At 35.9% G+C, this 17218-nt stretch overlaps 1 protein-coding gene across 3 annotated transcripts in view; it reads left to right on the top strand.

Moving 5' to 3' along the window:
* The window catches only part of LOC120581630 (protein alan shepard-like), a 745620-nt gene that overhangs the window by 692456 nt on the left and 35946 nt on the right, over positions 1-17218 (top strand). For 2 of the 3 annotated variants that reach the window (XM_039836705.1, XM_039836706.1), the window contains exon 5: positions 7464-7636. In XM_039836705.1, coding sequence (XP_039692639.1) covers positions 7464-7636 — 173 coding nt within the window. Of the gene's footprint in view, positions 1-7463; positions 7641-17218 lie in introns of all 3 variants that reach the window. The other variant, XM_039836707.1, reaches the window with a different exon arrangement.

Genomic DNA, 17218 nt, shown 5'->3' with positions numbered 1-17218 from the left:
ACTGTTTAATGGCATAAGCACATTTTTAAGTGTTTTAATTTTGTTCATTTTTTCTTAAAGAGATCAAGAGTTGCCCAAATTGAGAGAGGCTGGGGCAAAGATCAGATGTCCTTGACGTTTGGAGAATTGAGCAATCTATATAAAAGTCTATTGACATCATTCATTGCAGCCACTCTTCTCTAGCTTATAAATTTATTAATGAAATTGGCTTATAGGTGCTTAAAAGGAACAATAACTAGTTTACTTATGTTTTCAAGTAGGATGCGTTTTAAAATGTCATTTAATATCTAAACTTTTGAATGGAATTCAATGACTTTAAGTCTATTTGTAAATAGTACAGAGTGGCGTGTAATTATGTAATCGGCTGAAGTTTTCAAAAATTAATATTTAAAGCAAAAGTTAATCTCATCCTAATAGAATTTTAATAAAGCCCTGCTAGTGATTTGTAAATACCTTGGAACTAATTAGCCATTCCATCCACAGTGATTGTTTCATCACTGCTTTTTGGTTCTTGATGCAAATTGCCAACCACAGTTATAATGACATATTTTTATCTCAAGAATAGAGGCTCCCATGCTTAAGAAAATAGATAACTCACTCTTGTAGCTCCCCCTTAAAGGTAAATTATTCCAAGTAGGACTGAGAGAGCAAAAATTTATTTTAAGGATTTGCCTCACAATGATGTTGTTACAAATGATAGGAACAAAAAAGTATTGAGTATTGACTCTCTGCCAGGCATTGTGGTAAATATTTTTATGTAATTTATGTACTAAAGCCTCACACCAGTCCTATGAGGTGAGATAATCATAATCTCTCTTTTTCTCAGCTAGAGATTTAAGTGCCCAGTTAGTGGCAAAGCAGGATTCTCAGTGGGCAACCTGGAGCTCTCAAGCACCATAGTACCTCTGCTGACAGCAGCTATTACCTAGATCAGTTGACAGGGAATGTGCAAATGATTGCCTTCTGTGTGGAACTTTGTCCTTTATTGTTCATTTCCATATCTGAGCTGTGGGTAGGAAAAGAGAAGTAGGGCAAGTTTTTACCAAACTCTATTATAAAAGGCAATAATTGAAACAATTGTTTTCTATAGTCATATTCTACATAATGGAAAGGCAATTGCCTAGCATAAAATTGTGAAGTGATAATGTATGTGGCTCATGAAACTGGCTAAAATTGCATTGCTTGCCTTAGATATTAATTTAGCTACATTTGTTATTGCTTGCATGAACAATATTCATAGTCGCCCTCATTTGAAGCTATTATAAACACTCCAGTGATTGCCACAGTTCTCGCCATGTCTGCTCACTCATGTCGTGTTGATACCAGAGGAGAGGTCTGCAGAAGCAAGGTTATATGGAAGTTACATTGTCTGGGAGAGGCATCCAATAGCCTGAAGCAGTATTATCCCCTGAGCAATGGATTATATGTGTACGTGCAGGCTAAATAATGTATGACTTAAGACAGGAATGTGGTTTATTTTCATTTTTGGATAGTGAAAGAGTTGGCATGTCGATCCCATGAGAGACTTTATCCAGGGCTTTACCCTTGAATGGGTAAAAGAGTACAAATTCTATTGCACTGAAAATGAATAAAAACAAGTTGGGGAGCCCATCAGCAAAACAGACTGCCGTGTGCTGGAGTTTAAGGCTACTCCAAAACCACCAGACCAACTGCTTTAGGATCCTGCCAGCAACCAGATGCAGGGAATAGAACTGACTGCAGTTTGGCATCAAGGCTCTGTGATTCCCAGCCAAGGGGAATTGCATGCAAAAAATATTTAAAATTCTCTTTGTAAAAGAGTTATGTTTTCAATCAGAGGGAGAATTATGTTTCATACCTATTCTGTTGCAAACGAAATGTGGCATATTGGCACTGTAGTTACAGAGGGTGGAGGCGTAGAGAGGTGAGGCCATATGTACCTAGGGGTAAGAAGTTGACCTTTGGTTAGATGGTGTGGTTTTCAATGAAATTATTTTTAAGCCATTAGGTTAGTATCATTATTCAATAAAGGGCATTGTGTTGGCCCTTCAAAGAGAGTGGCTGGATCTGTTTTAAAGCTGTGATTCTCAAACAGAGGCAACTCACCTCCTTAGGAGACATTTGACAATATCTGGAGACATTTTTAGTTGCCACAACTTGTGGGGAGAGTAGTACAACCAGCATCTAGTAGAAGATAGGAGTGCTATTAAATATCCTGCAATGCACAGGACAGCTCCCACAGCAAAGAATTATCCTTTCCAAAATGTCCACAATGCCAAGGTTGAGGACCTTGGTTAAGAATTATCTGGCTAGTGTGTAAATATTAAGTTCTGCCTTCAGAGAAGGGTTTACCTAATGTAGTTTGATATTGTATAAAAGATCATTTTTAATGATTTATTTTACTCTATTGATCTGTGAACAACATTTACTAGATGCACCAAATAATTTCTGTTCAAACAAACAGGAAAACAAATAAAAACACGTCACATCCCTATCCAATTTACGTAGGGTAAGAAAGGACAATGAACCTCCCTCCAAACCTACGCACACAAACCAAACACGCATTTTACAAGACTGTAGGAGGACCTGGTTGATTCACTTTTCAAACTTGAAAAATGAAGCATATTAACAAAGCACACTAAATGAATCAGCTGTTTAAGATGATCTACAAGCCAGTTCATTTTCCTGTTATTAAATAACAAAGCATGAATCTTGACAAATGAACCCACTGGTCTGACATTATTTGAAAAACTCATAGTGTGTTTGCTTCTGATGGTCACTTTCCTTCCGTAATTAAATTTTAAGATTGACTTTATTTAAATGCTGATAGAAAGAGTTTGTTAACCTTTATTTTGACCATATGCTGTTTATCATCATCATTACTCTCCTCTTCCTCCTTATACATATATACACCTTAGCTGCTCCCAGAGCGTCATATTCCAGGATTCAGGGCGAGAAAGCTGGTTGTGTTAATTGGTGTCGGTATCATTAAGAGGTGAAGTTCTGTTGTGTTGTGGGGGACTGCAAGTTTCTGGAGTCAGACGCCCTTTATTCAAATTGGGGCTCCAGCCTTGTGACCTTGAGAGGGTCATTAGCCCTTTTGGTGCCTCAGATCTCATTTGTAAACTGAGAATGATATAATGATATGATATAATGTATAAAGTGCTTAGCAAGCACACAATAAACGTTCCCTATAATTATTAGTATCGTTATCTTAAGAATAACATCTCCCAAAATTGATGCCAAGTTATTTTACTCAGTTTTATAAAGAGGATACTGGTACTGACTCGCTGACTTAGCAGCCCCTACGTGTGGTTTAGAGAGCATAGCCCCATCCTCCAAACCCTACCTGACCCTCCCATAATGCCACCATGAATAAACATCTAAGGAAAATCTGTGTACTTGCCAAACATATGCAGCTTCAAGAGAGGACCTCTATTTTCCTTCCTTTGATCAGAGTGCCATCCCAAGCTCCTCTTCTGAAAATTTGCCATTTCTACTGGTTCTAACCAACTGACACTGCAAATTCACAGCGACTCCTTGCCCGGTTACATGTGCGTTCAGTAGTTTCAGACCATTAATCCTCACTACTCACTACTCACTTCTAACAGGATTTAAAAAGTGTGACTTTGAACAATATTGCAAAGTCAATTTTATCTGAAGGAAAAAATATATATTTTTACTAATATTTTAAAATTTCTTTCTCAGTGCCACAGCATGATTTGCAAGCTAGTCAATAATAAAATTCCAAATTCATCTAAAGACAGAGTTGACAAAGGAATCAGACACTTTTAACCATTTTTAATCAAGAAAGTGGCTGCTGTGACCCCTTAACCCCTAAAGATTATTGATACGCCTTTTTTCTTTTTTTTTCTTTTTTTCCTGAGATGCTGTAATTTGGTCATTTGTCTTTGGCAGCAAGAGCATATAAAATTTCTTTTGCTTTCACAAATTAATTCATTTAAGCTTGTGCATTTGTCAGACATTCCGGGAACCTTCTGCTAATGTTCTGTTGATTAAAGGATGTGTATTTTGAAAATGGGTGTAGAAGAAGGAATTTATAATTTTTAAAACCAAAGAATGATTTACGATACAAACTGATACCTGAATCATTCAGTTTATCATCAATAGATACATGAAATGTTAAAGATTAGCAGGAGTGTTGGCCTTGAGTCTTAAAATCTGTGGGTTAATTGGTTCAATAACACTGAGAAAATCTGCCTCACTTCAGCAGAATTTCTAAAACTTACAAACCAAGAATAGGACATAGAAAACTACTTTTGATTGTGTATTTTTTTCAAAGAGCTTTTGAAACACATCTTTTCCCCCACAACAGTCTGGTGCTTCCGATCCTATTTATAAATTACATGCATTGTTTGCATGCATACAAGTTCCCTCTACTCATCCCAGCTTTGATTTGCTTTTGATTGTTTTAATTTTTTTTCCCTCAGTGAATACATTGAGCCCTTTGGAGGGCACATTTATTATTTTAGGCACCATGCAATTTACTAAATGGTGTTCCAGTTATGGAAATGCTCCCAAAGACCCCTGGGGGGAAACAAAAGAATTAAGTAAACACATATTGATCATCCTGTGGTTGATGCTTTCTTATTTGATCAGCCAAGGGCTCAGTCTGAACTGGTCCATCTGATCTGTGATACATAAAGCTGGAGACATTTTTCTGGCTCTCTTGTGATTTAAAAGACTAGGCAGTGAGAACAACTGCTTTAAACAAAACCTCATTTTAAAAGAAGCCTGAGTACAGAATGGAATTCAAAGAATTTAGAGGGAGGGAAGGTGAAAGTGGTAAAAAAAAAAAAAAAAAAAAAAAAAAGGCCTGGGAAATTAAAGAGAATAAAACACATGAGAATTAAAAGATAAATTCCATCTGTCCCATTGTGAGACACAGAGAGCAGGACATTACTTCAGCCGGGGTATGTGGAACACCTACTAAGTGCAGGGCTTGTAAAGAGGTAGAGCTTAAGTGTTACGGGCTGTCCCAGGAGCAAAACAGAATTCTTAAGTCAAGAGGGAATAGTTTTTCATGCCAGCCAATAAACTTTATGCAGATATTAAATTCCAAGAGGCAATGGATATATGCCATTTTATTCAAATATTGGGAAGGGAAAGTATTCTCCTATATAATTCATTTTAAAATTCTACTTTAAAGATGTTGGTAACAAATTAAGTAATTCTAAAAAAAATGGTTGAAAAACCGTTTACTTCAAAGTAGTGAGTTGGAGGCGTTAGGTTTTGCTCCTGTCATTTCTGCTCTGCCACTTCCCCATTCCTTAAACAAACTGCCTCCTACACCCTTGACCGGTTTGTGTTTGTATTTGACTAGTCTCTTATTCTTCCCACACTCCACCACCCCCAGCTAATAAGAGTAAAGCATGAGGAAAAGGAGGCCAGATAGGAAGCTTTGAAGTCCTTGATGCAGGAAGTGGTTCAGACCCTGGCCAAGGGAAACAGTGGGAATTCAGAGGAAAGAATGATTCTAGAAACCTCTCTGAGATTTTGGTGGCTGGCTGTATTTCGAGATATAGGATTAGGGAACAGATGAAACTAACACCAAGGTTTCTAGAATGGAGACAAAGAATGACAGCAACACAGAAAGAAATGGAGTAATAGTGACAGGTGGCTGGTATGGAAAATTGAGAGATGAGAGAGCAGGTATAACGGGTTGCCTTCAACTAGCTGCATCCAAGAGGCATTGTCTTGTAGTCAGTTGGAAATATAGGCAGGCAAATCTGAAACCCTGGAAAGACATGTAAAACAGACTATTACAGCAAGAAACAAGGCCGAATACTGCTAAAACTTGGCCTCTGCTAAAACTTGGCCTTTTGTCTCTATGGTCTAAATGCTGTGTTTATTCAATTTTTATTGTACGTGATGTAGCCTAAGTATTTATTAAACACATATTTGTTATTTGATAAGTACATACTTCCCACCCCTGACAAAATGGCTAATGAGTTTTCAGGTTAAAACTCAGCCCCAAATTTTCCCACTGGAATCCTGATGATTGTGTTCATTTTGCCTTTAGGAAACTTTCTGGGTTATGGTTGAGAATATCTGGTAGAGCTTTATAGACTATCACTAGCAACACATATATGAAACACTATTATTATTATTATTATTATTATTATTATCATTAATAATTATATTTTTGTTATTGCTAACATTTATTGTGTGCTTACTAATTTCCAGGAACCATTTTGTTTGTATTAGCTCATTGAGTTTTGGTAAAAACCCTGTAACATAGGAGAATTCCATTTTTCATCTTCCTCATATTAATGAGGATGTTGAGTCTCCGAGAGGTTAAGACACCATCCAAAGTTCACACAGTCAATAAGAGAGGCAGCAGGGACTCATACTCAGTCAGTAGATTTTAGAACTTTTGAAGATATGCCTATATGAGTAAAATAAAGCATAATGAGTTATATGCCTACTAATTTTGGCATGTATAATTATAAAGACTTCACATTGTATATTCTAAGTCATTAAGGGTCATTTTATCATTTCTACTTTGTCAGAAAATAGTGTGACAGGTTAGAGCAGTGCTTCTCTACTGGGAGAGATTTCTCCCCCAGGGGGCATTTGGTAGTGTGTGAAATGGGCACTACTGGAATCTGGTGGGTATAGGATGCTGCCACCATCATACAGTCAACAGGACAGCCCTCACAACAAAGAATTATCCTGTCCAAGGTGTCAACAGTGCCTAGATTGAGACCCTGTATTAGAGTAATTTAAAGGGAATCTTGACTTCAGGGAGAGAATGATGACTCAGTCTTTCCAACAAAGGGTATGCACCATGGAGAAGCAGACTTGGGGATGGGAGAAAGAGATAAGATAGATTCATTCATTTGTTTATTCATAGAATCACTATTGATAGAGTTATTTCTGTGTATCAGGAATTGTGCTGGAGAATAATGATGAGCAAATTGCTTTAGAGAAAAGGAGAGAACAAGGAGTAGAGGCAAAACAGAGATGCTCAGCTGTTAAAAGTGAGCAGGGGCAGAATTTGCTGCCAAAAATGAACTGCATGGGTTTTTTTTTTTCCTTTTTTCTTTCTTTTTTCTTTTCTTTTCTTTCTTTTCTTTTCTTTTCTTTTCTCTTCTTTCGTTCATTCGTTCATTCTTCATTCTTTTTTTTTTTTTTGTCAAAGAGGGAGATGACATTATACTTTATAGCTCTAAGGAAAATCACAGGGGACAAACTCAGAAGCCATAGGCTACTGTAAGGAGCACCTATGAATTTCTTTTTACCCCATTTATGCCTAACTTATGCTGATCCAAATGAAGGGCCAGGGTTGTGGTAAGGGGAGCCTATGATGTTCTCAGAAGTAAAAAGAATAATGATATAAGGATGTGTGTTCATGTGTGGATTGGAGAGACCGAGATGCTTGCATAGCTATCGAGGTGCTATGCTGGCCTGAGAATAGGTGCTGACTTTGTTTTTCCAGTAACAGCCTTTTCTGTTTCCAGCAGTCCTATGCACCAGCTCCCCACCCCATGGCTCCTCCCAGCCCCAGCACAAACAGCAGCAGCAACAACAGCAGCAACAACAGCAGCGGGGAACAGTTGAGTAAAACCAACCTGTACATCCGAGGCCTTCCACCAGGCACCACTGACCAGGACCTAATCAAGCTGTGCCAACCGTAAGTGCCTTCTGCTCTCTGCACGGTTTCTAACCCGCACACTCACCCACGTGAGCTCAGTCCTCGCAGGCCTTGTTTGGGTTTGTACCCAATATACCCATTCATTGGTGTCTCGAATTTGAGATCTAAGTCCAGCTTACTTTAGAGAATGAAATTTGTTTACTTTATGCTATAGAAGTAAAGATTCTTGGTCAGATACACATGAGAGTTCTGACTGATATGCATGTGTTGAACAGAAAGATAATGAGCAAGCATTGAATTGGGCCCTCAAACCTTGCGGCTGGTGGCATCAGTGATGAATCTCATGGAGGGGAAAAAGCTGCCTTTTTTGGGGGTGGGGGTGGGGGAGTGTTTATGGAGGGACTCTCAGAAATTCAGAAGTGGTAGATTTCAGGATGGTTACCTCCTGTGTTACACAAATTTTCTGGCCAGTTTTTGGTAAATGTCAGTTCAGTGGAGACCAGGTCATTTGATAATTATAAGGCAAATTCTTGAGTTTCTTTGAAAACATCTACTTCCAAATCCAGTGAAGCTATTTTACACCAAAGCCAAGGATTGCACTCACTAAGTAGTTTTATATTTTCTAGGAAGTATGGTAGTAATTAAATGCCTTTCCAAAATGTTTTCATTATTCTATTATCTACCAACACCGATGTTATTAACTCTCGTATTTCTGTGAAAATAAATTAAACATATTTAAGTTTACCCTCCAAATAAAATTAATAATGGATAATTAATTAAGAATCATAGACCAATATTTTTAGATTGTTGTCTGATGATTTTCAAAGTAATATCAGTACAGCTATTTTGTCATTTGATTGTGTCTTAGCTGGTTATTTTTAATTGGGGAAAACTAGTACTCAATTTTCCTTTTTCTCTTTCACAATGCCTTTATGAGGAGTTTGAGAAGATATTTGTTTTGTAAATTTCCCAACCTCTAAAATATTGGAAGAGAAAAACAAAGCAGAACAGTATTTATTTGCTTTTGTTCTGGTTTAAATTTAGGGACAAATATCAAAACAATAGGAAGTGGTAGATAAACCAAAACAAAAATACATAACTATATAATCAGTTGAGAAAGTAATATGTGGATTAGGGTGGGGACACTTGGAAAAATATTTATTTAGAAGCAGTTTTTTTTTTTTTAAATAAAATGTACAAGGGCTAAGACATTTGAATGTATGTTAGCTTTTGATCTATACTATGTTGAGGTTGAGAATTGGAAGGTAAATCAACTATTTTTTTGTTGTTGCTGTTGGAAAAATCTAAACCATTTTGAGAAGTAAGGTCTTTGAAAATGTGAAAGATTGCAGACTTTACATTAGAAGCTTCAGATGAAGTAGCTCATGTAATGGAATCTGATGTGAAAAAGAAGGGTAGCTATTAACTTTGATTCGCATATGAATCTCATTCATAAAAAAATATTGGTTGATGTTAAGGAAAGATTATTTTCCTTTCCTCTCTACGACTCAAAGCACTTGTTGAAACACAGATTTCTGGACCCAGGAGATTATGAAACACTAGGTCTGGGGTGGAGCTCAAGAATATGCATATCTAGCAGGCTCTCTGGTGTTGTTGGTGCTGCTGTTTTTTGGGGGGGAAGCATTTCTCTCTACAATAATGTGAAGATCACTGACTCTAATGCATAAAGTTTCACTTAATATATGAAGTTCATTGAGGCGGACTCCTGTGTAGGACAATCTGCTCATCCACTGTGTGATCTTGAGGCAGGTCATTGACTCTCCTTGAGTCTAAGTTTCCTCTTAAAAAAAGAGTGAGTTGAAGTTGACTATTTCTAGAGTTCCCCGTATGTAGTATCAGTGGTGTGCTGTAGCTAGCTGCCTCTGATAGTACACTAGAGCCAATTGTTAAATATTCAGGAATTCTGTGAATGATTTGTTACAGATTCAGTAAATTGAAATCAGCCATGGTGGGAGTAGGAATAAGCAAGCCCTACAAATTAGGGTTTTACAAATTTTTGTTTGTTTGTTTGTTTGGATTGCTGGTTTATGAACATACCACTGATATAACATTATACTATGAATTTCTGTATTAGTGTCCATTTCTGCAAAGAACTGTGCCAGAAACTTATAAATGGATAGTGTTATCTAAAAGCCTGTATTGGTATTTTTAATCCAGGAAAGAGATTTAGTGACATAGAAACATTACATTTGAGAAAAGAAGTTTTGTTAACATTTTCTATGTGCATTAGAGAAATTTAAAGAATGCCGAGTGCGCAGTGGGTAATGGTTACTTGCTCATGTTAATTTTTGCTAGCTAATAAGATGTGGCCCATGCTACTGTTATTGTAAAAATGTTTGTGGGTTCTTCAGTTACTGAACTGGTCTGGACCTCAGGTTTATTGCTTAGATTCATTTTCCTAGAGAACCTTATGCAACTAATGTGATTGGGCAACCTGGATCTCTTAGATATAGCTGAGCACTAAGAGATCCGGGTTTCTGTATTGGCTGTGTCATCAGCTGGGTAGTGGCTTTAGACAAACGATTTGTCCCCTCTTAACTTTGATTTTCTCCATATATACAATAATGTTTTTGAACTCAAGAATCTTTTAAACATTTTTCACTCTAAAATTCTGACATTTCATTGAGGCCTTCATTAACTAGCAGTAAAACCGGCTCTGGGCCACTTTTTTTATTTTTCACCAATCCCATTTAGCACTGATGCCAGGGCCACAGCCTGAACTGATTCACCTGCATAAGTATTACTGGATGGCTGGAGGTGCCTTTGGTCAAATGACCAATGTAGGTCGTTTGTAAAATCCGGTTTCCAGTCTTATAATGTTGATCTCTTACATTGCTCATTCCTATTTTAAACTCGCAGTCTTTTAAAGATGCTAATTATTTTGCATTCTGATTATGTATCCAATACTTTAAAATAATTTCACCTATAAAACAGATAAGATTTGTAGGTTTAAATGAACTTATCATGAGAATAAATTTTCCATGTTTATTCCTATAAAATTATAAGTATTTTAGAGTTAATATTTCCTTATAATATAGAAAATACAATATTTGCTAATATCCATAGAAATGAAACGATAGAAAAGAGAGATATACAAAAAAGGGCATAGATAAATCAAATTATCTGGTATTAGAATGCAATACCCATATTAATAGTAATGAACAGCAAGAAAATGATATTAAAGAAAAGAAATTGAATTACTTCTCAATGTATAATGTGGAAGCAAATTCTGTTAAGAGATTCCATTCACATTTATCACTGAAGCTCCTGTGTTTGGATTGTGAGTAAAATCAATGAAATGAAGACAAGACTGAAAAATAACAGACATGAAGAATGATTTTACTCTATGGAAAATCTCTAGTTATACCTACATTTTGGATGAATACATTACATTGTATGTCTTATAGGAAATACCTTGTAATGTCTTCAACTTGAGATGTCTCCAGGAATGTTATTGTGTTTTCAATCAAGAAATATTTACATAGCACATATGCTACATGCCAGATACTGGGCTGAAGATTCAGTAAATTTAGATAAAGTTTTTGCTTTAGTAGAGCTCCTATTCTGCTATGAAAAATAGGACATCAATTAAATAATCATATGATTTGCAACTATAAATGCAAGAAAATAAAGGAGCATGGAACTATGAGTGTTTTCAACATAAGATTATACCTAGTTAGAGCAATGAGCAAAGATGTCTCTGAGGAAGTAACAGTTAAGCTAAGAACAGAAGGAAGAATAGTAATTGAGTGAGGAAGGATGAGAAGAACATTCCAGGTTGAAGGAACTTTTTGTGTGTAGAACCAATGACTAGAGGGAGCATGGCAAAAACAAAGGGGGGAAAAAAAAAAAGGAAAGTGCAGAGAGAGAGAGTTGGAGTATGGGGCAACATGAGCTGGAAACATGGAGTGGGATAAGGTGATCCCTTCATATGTCATGTTAGGAGTTTTGCTTTATCCTGAGAGCAGTGGAAGAAACCACTGAATTGTCACAAACAGGAAGGTAATGTAGTCAGAATTTGTTGAAAAAAGGTAACTCCAACTGCAGAGTGGAAAGAAAGGATCTCGTGAGGTCAAAGAACAATCAGAGTAGGAATAGTTGAAAAATGAGCTACAAGAAGAATAATTTATGGCCAAGGAAGAGAGCATGAGAATTAATTATGGTGGTGGAAGAATCATGTGTGGTGAAAGATGTCTTTTTTTATACCCATTTATTTTTCAATTAAAAAACAAGAACTGGAGAGAAAATTAACCAAATAAACTCCAAAAGAAACAGTGAAATAGCACAAAATAAGTGGATTTTTAGTCTCTTTTCTTTACCCAGTGATGAATGGGTCAGCAATATACTATTAAACACTGAGTGAATGCAATATTAAAATCACTAAAGGCAAATACAATGGACCCTTGAATAGCGTGGGAGTTAAGGGTCACCAACCCCTATACAGTCAAATGCCTGCATACAACTTTTGACTCCCCCCCAAACTTAACTACTAATAGCCTACTATTACCTGGAAGCCTTACCAATAACATAAAGTCTATTAATACATATTTTGTGTTATATACTATATTCTTACCATAAAGTAAACAGGAAAAAAGAAAATGTTAAGAAAAGCATAAGGAAGAGAAAAAATACATCTATAGTATTTTACCATATTTATTGATAGCATAAATTTATGTTGTTTGTTTACAAGATGAATCATCTGTCAGTATCTATATCAACATTATCTTATATGATACAAAACACTGTAGATGTCATATGTATTATTAACACTAGACATCGAAAATGAAAAGATAACGTGAAAAAAATTCATATTTCTTTACAAGTATAACAATGTATGCATTGATAACTAAGGGTCAAAAGTATGATTGCTTTATGGTAGCCTAGTGTAATTGATACAATTGCTTCAATGGTCGTAAGAAAATCACCCAAATTTTTTCCAATATGTTTATTGAAAAAATTTCTTGAATAAGCAGACCTATACAGTTCAAATCCATGTTGTTAAAGGGTCAACTGTACAATGAAAACTAAAACACTCATTGATTATACAATTATGTTCATGGGGCGGGCTATCGGTTGGAGACTACAGCTACAATACTTGGATTATATGTCCTTTATGCTTATTTCAAGAAGAGGAGATGGGAGTGAGGGAATATATATTTGGCTTAACAAAGAGAGAACATTGCAACTTTTTTTGGACCAAATAAATTGTTCGTAGTATCATTATTTTCCACATATTAATCTATATTTCCTCCATCAAAGAAATTGGAGACTTCTATTATATGATTGTAATCATGCCTTGAAACACATTGAAATTGCTCTTAAAAAATAAAACCACATATTGAACATAATGGACAGATTTAAAATAGAAAAATCATTCATGTGCTTATATATTTCATGTCTACAATACCTTTTATCTAATCATTCTCATGACTCACAAATTTCAATTAATACAGTGCTCTCAGAAAGCCCCAGCCAGACATTGTCCCCATTTCCATGTGATTAAATAATCTAGAGCTAAGAACAACATTATGCAGGTAATGTATGTCAATTGTTCTGTTATAAAGTGAATGCGCTGCTGCCATGGCCACTTGAAGCAGAATGAAGGCAAAGAAGGGAAACTCTTGGGTAGGTGCACATGTAGTTCCAATTATAACCATAAGACCAGGAAGTCGGCTGCCCTGCCCTTTATTTTTCTCTGTAAATGTTCTTGCTCAAGCTCTGACACCCTAACATCGCTCCCTTTAAAATGGAGCTGTAAATGTCACTTTAACATTTAACAAGAGAAGAGAAACGCCCACAGTGAAACAAGAGAACAAAGTAGGAGTGTTTGTTCTCCAGAGCTGAGGGTCTGCCCAAGCTAATCTCCAGGAATTTACCCAACCCTGTTGGATGTCTCGTTAAGATGGGCGCCGAACGCTGAATAATAAGAGCCAACGCAAGTGCCATCTGAGCTCTTGAGTGCAGAGTCCATTATACATGGTGTCAGACAGTTTTGACAAATGCATCAACACAATCAAACCTTTTATCAATTTAAAAGTAACCTTGTCACAGGAATCTATCAGACTGTTCAGACACAACTAAAGGAAAACAAGTCATCATGCCCTCCAGAGTAACCGAGCAAATAAGAAAAATGTGCCTGGGAATTTTTTGAGTTCTTTCTTACTGTGTCGTTGAAGATTTAAAAGTTCTCTCTAATAAGACCTGAGAAAATTTATTAGGAGCATTCTTCAGCAAGTCAGACTCAAATTACACAGCTGCTTTTGAGGTGTCATAAATCTGTGTGGTGGCAGGTGTGAGTAGGAAGTGAATTTGCGGATCTTTGAACCCTGCCTTTGTGTAATTTAAATGAGAGAGTGCCTTTAAGGTCTTAACTGGATGTCTGAATTCATTGAATCAGCATAGATCTGGCACTCTGTTACATATATTAAGTCAAGCTTGGGTACAATTATATTTTCCAAGTATGTATTGTGAACCATAGTATTTGGTTTGTAATTAATAGGAATTAATAATACATTGTTACATTTTATATATATTATATTTATAGTATGAGCATTACATACCATATACTCTGCTAAGTTTTTTATATTACCTTATTTTAATACTCAAAACAACTCTATGAAGGGGGAACAATAATTATCAAGTAATAACAAACTGAGGCTCAAAGGGTTAAGTGTCTTGTCCAAGTTTACACAGCCACCAGGATTCAAAACCCAGCTCTGACTTCAAAGCCCATATTCATAACCACTAAAACATTCATTTAATGAGAACAAGGGTAGCATAAGCCATGAGTTCTGAAATCCATGGCTGCTCGTGAGAATTCCCTGAGGAGCTTTAAAAAAATACTGATACCCAGATTTCACTCCTGGGGAATCTGATTTAACTAGTATGGGGTCAGCTTAGACACTGAAAAATTTTAAAGTTTGCTTAGGTAATTCTAATATGGAACAAAGTTTAAGAACCCCTTGAGTAAATGATGTCCACACTAATCGGAGTGCATAATTCAATCCTCTCCTTGAACTTCCTTCCTCTAACTTTCATAGAATCTAGAAATTTTATAGGTGCTACCGATTTGATTTTAATTAACCATAAGACTTAAAAATAGATTATATTCAGATGATTTTTAGATAACTTTGTTTTTCTGATTACAAAATGGGATACTTAGATTTAGATATAAAAATCAAACCCTGGAACAGGTCTCTCTCTCAAAGTACTTAAAGCAATATGCTTAGAAGGATCTCATTGTTCCTACTTTACATAGTTTTCGTAAGCCAAACATTTCTTCAACATTTCAGTTTTTAACAATATTTGCATTTAATAAATGATTAAGCAAGAAACTCTTCCTATTTTGACTCATGTTATTAAACTTCTCTATATATTTACATTCTTTTTACTACCTATAGTCTAGTGAATATAAGTCTAGTGAATCCTAAAAAAAAAAATCATCCTTTTGGCGGCATCCTGGAAACTATTGTCCTACTTATTCATTGACCATTCATTCACTATTGTTGTCATTACTTTACATAAAGAAGATTCTGCCGAATGTCTGTGATTTTTCAAAAATCTATCAAAATTGCTGATAAAACTATTTCCTATTTATCCTAGAAACAGAAGAGAAAAATCAAAATGAAACCATGAGAACACCAGTTAACTTAGGTTACAGCGTTGGTAGTAGCATAAAAAAGCTGAGAAAGGGCGTGATCAACTCTTTCTGGATGTGCCAAGTAAAGTCCTGGAGATCTGGGAGAAGTAGAATTCCAGGCAGATTTGCTGAGCACCTGAAATTTTGAAGGACTTGGAGTTCAAGGGCAGGACTACGGCAAATTCAGATGGCATCTTGGTTTTTGTTTTGCTCAGTGATCTCATAATTGCCAAATACAGCTAACATTTTTTAGTCTTTATTTGATTTAACCTCTGTTACTTGACCCCATTGACCTCTCCTTTATTCTCAACACTTTCTTCCTCTTTCCTGGGTCTCCTCCTGCCTTTTGGATTCTTCTTTCCAACTTGTCTTCCTCTATCTGCCTCTTGAATATTTTGGTGTTTTCCAGAGTATTAACCTCCTTTCTTCTCACTTGACAAACTGTTCTCTTCTACTTAAATAATTTCAGCTATTCTGATGATTATTGAATCTATATATCTACCCCTTGCAGATATATTTCTTTTAGTCCTAGATTCATATCTCATTATTCCAAATTTGTATCACACTAGACCTGTTTTTTTTTTCTTTTTCTTTCAGTTTTCTCTCTCTGTGAATGGCACCGTCATCCACTCAATCATCTGAATTTAAAAAAAAAAAAATCTTGGAGTCACTCTTTTTCCCAATCTAGAAAAAATTCCCGAGGTACAGAGATTTCAGTTGCTTGGTGTTTATGATATCCAACATCTCTTCTGCTTCACTATTGCCATAGTTTGTTTGCTCATTTATTCAAAAGTATTTATTGAATGTCATCTATTTGCCAAGCACTGCATATAGCTTAAGGACTGGTAAGTCTCTGAGTAGAATTTGCATTCTAATGGAGGAGAGAAAATACACAGATGAATGGATAATTGAGGAAGATAACATAAGAATATGCTATGAAAAGGTATTTAAATGCCACGAAAAGGAGGTTGTAAGTAAAGGCTGGAAGGTTACTATAGACTGGGTGGCCTTTTTGAAGATAAATTTCAATGTCGAGGAAGAGTAAGGCATTTGATATTCACGTAGAAAGGCACTGCAGACAGACAGATGCAAGAGAGCTTGTACAAAAGCCTATAAGTGGAAATAAACTTGCTGTATTTGAGGGACATAAAGAAGGGAATAGCAAAAGAATAGTAAGGAGAGGTGGAGATAGTAAGAAATGAAGTAAAAAAAGGTACACCAGGGCCAAATCAGCAGAGTTTTATAACCCAGAGTATGAAGATTATTATTCATTTATTTAAAAAAAAAATGGATTTTAGAGGAGTGTGAGACAAGTAAGCAAATGAGCAAGGAGGCCATTGTGTAAGTCTGGGAAGGAGATTGTGATGGCTTAGAGTAGGATCATAGTGATGGAAGAGATTAGAAGTGATGGATTCAGGACAAGTTTTGGGGATAGTTTTGAAATAAGTTACTGATGAATTGAACATGGCAGGATGGTTAAGGGAAAGGGAAATTAAGAATTATTCTCAGTGTTTGGCTTTAGCATCTAGAGAGAGTATAGAGTCATTTAATAAAATAAGGGGGACTGTGGAAGGAGCAATTCTGGGTGGAGAGAAATCAAGAGTTCTCCTCAGTCTTGTTATTTTTTAAATCCTCTTAGACATCTAAAATGAGATGCATGAAAGTTGACAATTTGGTATATAACTGGTTTTCAAAGCAGGATTTATATTAAAAGATATAGAATGGGCATCATAAGCATTGTAAATGACATTTAAACACATCGCACTGATAGGATAATATAATGCTTAATATGTGTTAAACATTATTCTCAGTATTTTACATGTAAGAACTTCATAGTACATAAGTTAATTCATTTATACCTCATGACAGTCCCCATTCTATAGGTGAAAAACCAATGACAAAGAAATTAAGTGACTTTCTCAAGGTTACACAACTGGTAATTGTCAAGGAGTTTGGTTTAA

The sequence above is a fragment of the Pteropus medius genome, unplaced genomic scaffold (genome assembly GCF_902729225.1).
Source record: "Pteropus medius unplaced genomic scaffold, Ma_sr-lr_union100, whole genome shotgun sequence".
In the NCBI taxonomy this organism is placed as follows: domain Eukaryota; kingdom Metazoa; phylum Chordata; class Mammalia; order Chiroptera; family Pteropodidae; genus Pteropus; species Pteropus medius.
Note: the sequence above shows the minus strand (reverse complement) of the source record. Positions and strands in the feature narration are given on the sequence as shown.